The sequence below is a fragment of the Pundamilia nyererei genome, unplaced genomic scaffold, assembly GCF_000239375.1.
Source record: "Pundamilia nyererei isolate P.nyererei 1_Seehausen unplaced genomic scaffold, PunNye1.0 scaffold00180, whole genome shotgun sequence".
Lineage (NCBI taxonomy): Eukaryota > Metazoa > Chordata > Actinopteri > Cichliformes > Cichlidae > Pundamilia > Pundamilia nyererei.
In genome coordinates this window covers 73,568-79,944 of record NW_005187581.1, presented here as the reverse complement: position 1 = coordinate 79,944, position 6,377 = coordinate 73,568, and the positions used below count along the sequence as shown (strand labels likewise).

Here is a 6,377-nt window from a genome sequence, read left to right as displayed (position 1 = left end):
GTTTGTGTGTTTTGTTTTTTCTGTGTCTGTGTGGGGGTGTGGGCTTTGAAACTCTCCACATCTCTCTTGTACACTCAGGAACTGTTATCTTGTACTCCAGGGTTTGCTACTCGTATTATTAGATTGGACCCTTTCTTTTTTCTTTTTGTACACCCACTGGTACTCCTATAATTACGAGGTGGGAGTGTATGTTTCATATTGTTTTATGTTCTTCAAAAAGAAAACAGCATATTGTTCAATTTGTCTTTTGTAAAAATGGATGCAGAAACTTTAATAAAAATATTTGAGGAAAAAAAAAGAATTTTAATAAATGAAGTAAGCTCAAGTTAAAATTAAGTTGAACAAAAGTTGAAAAATGGAAGGAAAGGGGAAAATAATAAGCAGGGAAAGGCAGCGTGAGCTGGAAGAGAGAGATTGGGATTGTTTGTCAAATGGATGAAATTTCCAGTCTGAACTGCTCAGCTGTGACATTAATCAGGTGGAACACTTTATCTTAATGCCTTTGTAAGATAGTGCTTTTTCCCATCCACTGAGTAGGCTGTAAAAACAGATCACTCTAGTGCCACCATATCACTCCAATAGAAGCTCATTGATTATATTAAAAAACTCTTTGGAAAAAGCACATCGTATTTGTTGCCAGTGTCTTCTCTGAGATTTATTAATACCAAGATTCATTTTGCGCTTGGCTGGAATTGTGTATATTTGTCTCTCTATTTTAAGCCGTCTGAATGACATGTTTGTAATAATCTCACAAGTGTTTTGGCTTATTTGTTTTCTGCTGAGGACCGCATGGATATCAGCTTTTTAAATAGCTCCATGTATTATCCTCTGAGAGCAGATATGCATCTGTCAATGGCAAACAATGGATTTCACACAGCTTCTCAGTTGCATGACCTTCGGGTGGTTTTGAGTTTTGTTTTTATTTCATTTTATTTTTTTTTCATCTTTGTCTTTTTCCGTCAGCCTTTCGATATAAGGGCGCTTATGGAAGGAAATCCTTCTCCTTCCTACATAACACAGAGCACGATGCAGAGTAAATGCATTCATGCTCGCTTGAATCTGAGACTTGAGCTTATTTTCCACAGTGTAATTCAAAAACCGCCCGGTGTCCCATTTTTACACCAGTTCTATCTAAACATTTGTGATGATGTCGGGTGGCAGTAGAAAACCAGCAGGGAGGCTCAAAATAGAGCACGGTAAAAACAAAAGTAACCGCACACTCTGCTGCTGCTGCAGATGCCATTGTTGTATTTTTAATCAATATGCTTATGGTGGATTCCCTATGAGTAACAAATATGTGTTACTCAGAAGAGTGGGCTTTTTATTTTCCTTTCTCCACAATTACCATAGTTTCACATATATCAGTTTGCTTGGGCACAGGCCAAGGCTGTTTGATGTAGATTATTTGATGTCCCACCTCTTCCCACATGGAGAACAGAATATATATACTGTAGCTTATTAGATCACCCACCTCTGCGAAATGTGGCGACTCTTAGACATGGCTCTGTGCCACGCTTTAGACTTGCTGCTGCACTGTGACTGCTCTGAGAGTAAGCTACCCAAGTAATTAGTGTCCCTGTGTGATATAATGATTTTTGGATGCTATATGAATGATGAAACATTTTGGAGAAAATGAACCAAAACCCCTGGAGAACAATTCTTCATGCTTTGTTCCTCAGTGAGCAGTGGTGACAAAGGCTTACTATTTCTGCTTCTGCTTGGCTGCTTGCAAGTGAAATATTTTAAAAACATCTCAGATCATGTCTTAACTGTGACTTATACTGTCATGCCTATAGTTGGTCTTTTAGGATTTAATAGCTTTATTTAGCTTTGCAAATACCAAAGAGTCTAGGTCTTTTTTTACTTTCTTTTTTGTGTACGTATTTTTGATAGAAAGAAATCTTTTTAAAATATAGGTGTTCAGCTGTTTTTAAACATGAATATGTAATCAGCCAACTACATGGCAGCAGCCCCGTGCATTTAGGCATATAGACATGGTAACTGCAGGCTGCTGAAGTCCAAATAGAGCATCAGAATGGGAAAAAAATGATCTAAGTGACTTTGAATATGGCATTGTTGTTTGTGCCACACTGGCTGGTATTTCAAGTGATAATCTACTGGGATTTTCCCACACTGCCATCTCTAGGGTTTAAAGAGAACGGCCTGAAAAAAGAAAATATCCAGTGAGTGGTTTTTCTATGGGTGAAAATGTCTTTTTTAACATTTGATAGAATGTTAAACCCAGATAGAGGCAGAATTTGGTGCAAAAGACATCAAAGCATGGCTCCAACCTGGCTTAGTTAGTGGTGGTGGTATAAATGTGTGGGAGGGGTATATTTTCTCGGCACACTTTGGGCCACTTGAGCATTGTTTAAACACAACAGCTTACCTGAGTTTTGTTGCTGACCATATCCATTGCTTTACGATATCAGTGTTAACACACTTGGTCGTAAAACACAAATCATCTCAAAGTGGTTTCCTGGATGTGACAGTGAGCTCCCTGTGCTCGAAGTACTCGCTGTTCTCCGCTGTCACCAGATTACAATCCAACAGAGCACCTTTGGGATATGGCAGAACGGGACTTTGTGCAGGTGCAGCTGACAAATCTGCAGCAGCTGCCAATATGGACCAAGATCTCTGAGAAATGTTTCCAGCACCTTGTTGGGTCTGTGCCACAAAGATACAAGCAAGTACAAGCAAGGTGCTTCCAATAAAGTGGCGCCTGAGTGTATGTCAGTGTTAGCACATACAGATCAAAAGACATCAGAACTAATGGGAAAAATGCAGATATATCTATAGGGCATGATTTAAATGAGGAGTTTTGTTAGACTATCATACAGTGCCCTTTGCTGTTTTAATGGAAAAACACTGAGTATATAATTAACTATGATTGTAAGGGTTTAGATTGGCAGAAACAGTGAGCAGGTAATAACTCTGAGGTAATTTTAATTTACATAAATTAAATTCAGGTAGCTGCAACTGCCCTGCAAAGCCAAGACACTATAACTGCTGGTTTATATTATATTAATTCTGTATAATGCAGGACTCTTCTATCATAGAATCATTTTTTAGTACCTTACAAATAGTGTGATACCCTCCATGGGCCCATTTTGAGCAAGGAAAAACCCTAAACCTTAATCTTATATAAAATGTTTATAATGTAACATGCTGTTTTAAAAAAAATAAATAGAAGTTGATATAACTTTAAATGTCACTACCACTTAAGTGGGTTTTATAATCTCATAATTATATGAAATTTTATAATGCTGGTCTACCATTTTTGTCACTGGGTGGCTGTGGCTCAGGTAGGTGATCCTTGGACAAGGTAATGAATGACAAGTTTCCCCTGATGTATCAGTCAGAGTGTCCGTGTGTGTCTGAATGTTGTCTAGAAGAGCTTAGGCATGGACTAAGGCAAGCACTGTATGAATGTGTGTGACTGAATCAGTGAGGCAGAAAGGCACAATATATAGTAAGTGTCACATTTAACATTTACCATACACCACAGACCATTTCTACGCATAAACTCCTTATCTTAAGCTAATTAGCTTAGCTCGGCAGTGTGGCAAATTTCTCACTTGTGAGTTGGCATGGATGAACTGCATTTAAATTACCTATGCAATTCTGTATATATGCAGTTTTTTTGTTTTTGTTTTATTGAACCAGCAAGACAGCTTAAACAAAACTCAGTTTTTAGACTCAAAAGGTGTAAAATATCAACTACATAGCTATTTTCCTGGTGTCGTTAAAGTTTAGACCAAGCCTTCTCAAGCTTGTCTCTTTAGCATTCTTGGCAAAGCTCTTTCAGTAAAACCAGAAAGTCATAGTCCCATCTGCCATTATTCTGCCTTGAGTTGCTAAGCAGGTCCTTACCTATTCCATGTTTACCCTCCAATCATTCTTGAGCTGTCTTCTCTCTCTTCTCCCATTCTCCCTCACCACAGAATCAGATAACAGGCCTTCAATTAAAAGAATTAAAAAGGCACAGCTTACTCCTCTGCTGCCCGCACCTGTATTCCCCCTCTTGAATGATATGGGAATTGAAAAAGGACTTAGCTGGAGTGGGTGATAAGAGGGATAGGTAGAATGAGTTTCTCTCTGAGCATAATTCCCTCTGAAATGTGTTAAACGCTGATGCATCTCGCTTTGCTGTTACTGGTGCCCCTTACTAAAGCCTTGATATGTAAGGCATTTTTTCTTTTTCCAAGAGGACAATTTCTTGTTTGGATTTCAACTATCTTTACCTCCAGGAGCTAAAAGCCCCAGGTACTGTGCAGGTCAGCGTCTATTGTATTTCTTTGACAGCTTTGTTCACATGTGCTGTCATTCTCTCATCTCCCTGCAAAGGTTCCACCAATCCTACTGGACAAGCAGTTCTCTGACTTCACCCCTGACATCACTCCTATCATTCTTGCTGCACACACCAACAACTATGAAATTATCAAGCTTCTGGTGCAGAAAGGTGTGTCTATGCCACAGCCACATGAGGTGAGTGAACCATATCTAATATCTCTATGCAAGATACCATAGTTACACATATAAAAGTGTGGGTTCAAAGACACAAATTATGGATGTTTTCTTCTGTATACCACCACAGTGGATTCTAAAACAAACATCTAATATGTGCTTGAAGTGCAGGGTTTCATAAAAGTAATTAAAGCCATTTGCAGAGGCTCAGAAGTCATTGGGGTAATAAACAGTTTTATAACCAGGTGATGCCTTGTTTCCTGGTTATTCCATGAAAACGTAAGTAGATAAAATATATGGATTCGATTACAAGATTAACTTAAATTTATTAGGTTTTAATTTGAATTCTCAATATGAGGTCCACAGAGATCTTGATGTGAGTGAAAGAGGCTATCATTAACCCGAAAACACAAAATAAACCAATTAGAGACATCGTAAAACTTTAGCTGGTGTGGCCAAATAAACACTCTGTTACATTCTTAAAAAGAAAGAGTTCACTGACCAGCTTAACAACACCAAAAGACAGCATTAGTGAGAATTATGGTTAAGAAAAACAAATTCAAAACATCAAACCAAGTCAGAAATACTCTTAAGGAGGCAGAAAAATCACTGTCAACAATCAAGACAGAGATAAATAGAGAGTTTTTAAGACAAGATGCAAACCACTGTCTATGTTAAAAAAACACAACAAGTCCAGGTTAGACAGCCTCTCCTAAAGAATTTAAGAAAGCCTGCACAGTTCTGAAGGGAGATAAAGTTACGATTCACTTGTGCCAGAATGATGGGAAGACAGGAGAATAAAGAAGGAGAGAAGCAGGTCCTGAACCGAAGCAGGAACATCATCTGTCAAACATGGTGCAGTCATTTTTATGACATGACCATGTATGGCTGCCAGTGGAGCCAGTTTACTAGTGTTTATTGATTGTATGACTGCTGATAGAAGTAACAGGATGAATTGTGATGAAGTGTACAGGGCTTTGCTCTCTGCTCAGATTCAGCCAAATGCTGCAAAACTGATGGGATGATGCTTTGCAGTGCAAATGGGTAATGACCCGAAGGGTGCTACAAATGCAAAACAAGCATTTCTCAAGAGAAATAAATGGGAGATTCTTCAAAGTCATTTGCATGGTATTTATCCAACAGAGCATGCCTTTCAGTACTAAAGACAAAGCATCTGAAAATGGGGCACTGTGTAAAAAGATGGCTGTAATTTCTGAACTATTACTGTGATCCTATTGGTAAACCCAAGCTGAAAGTATGCACTTTGTTTAATTTAAAATCCAATGTGGTGGTGTATTTCTATAAAATGTAAAAATGTGCACATACATCTACAGGTTAGGTTGTCCCTTGAAGTTCTGAGTATCATACCTTGACAGAACAGCGGCTGATTTGCAAGACTGGAAGATGAGCCATTGCTAAACACAGAGAAGCCTCATTAAAATGTGTCCATGCGTCCACAATTTGTTTGATGTTGCAGGTGCGCTGCAACTGTGTGGAGTGTGTGTCTAGTTCGGATGTGGACAGCCTGCGGCACTCGCGCTCACGACTCAACATCTACAAAGCACTGTCGAGTCCCTCACTAATTGCGCTCTCCAGCGAAGACCCCTTCCTAACCGCATTCAGGCTCAGCTGGGAGCTGCAGGAGCTCAGCAAGGTGAGGGAAAGAGAGGCAGCTAATAGTGGAGCTTGAGCATCAGTTGGTAAGATTTGATTCTGAGGAGCTGAAATACCAACAGTATGTATATTAACTAACCTTTTAAACTTTATATAATATGACTGTGTAACAAAAAAATGACCTTTCAATTTATTAGATAAGAATTCAAATAAATCCCTTATGTTGAATCTAATATTTAATAGGTTCAAGGTTCTTTATTTGTCACATGCATAGTTATACAAGTATAACACACAGT

At 38.7% G+C, this 6,377-nt stretch overlaps 1 protein-coding gene across 2 annotated transcripts in view; it reads left to right on the top strand.

The window, feature by feature from the left end:
* Positions 1–6,377, top strand: part of trpc4a (transient receptor potential cation channel, subfamily C, member 4a) — a 33,636-nt gene that overhangs the window by 8,562 nt on the left and 18,697 nt on the right. For both annotated transcript variants that reach the window (XM_013914251.1, XM_005746565.1), the window contains 2 exons: positions 4,348–4,488; positions 5,945–6,121. In XM_013914251.1, coding sequence (XP_013769705.1) covers positions 4,348–4,488; positions 5,945–6,121 — 318 coding nt within the window. The remainder of the gene's footprint in view (positions 1–4,347; positions 4,489–5,944; positions 6,122–6,377) is intronic.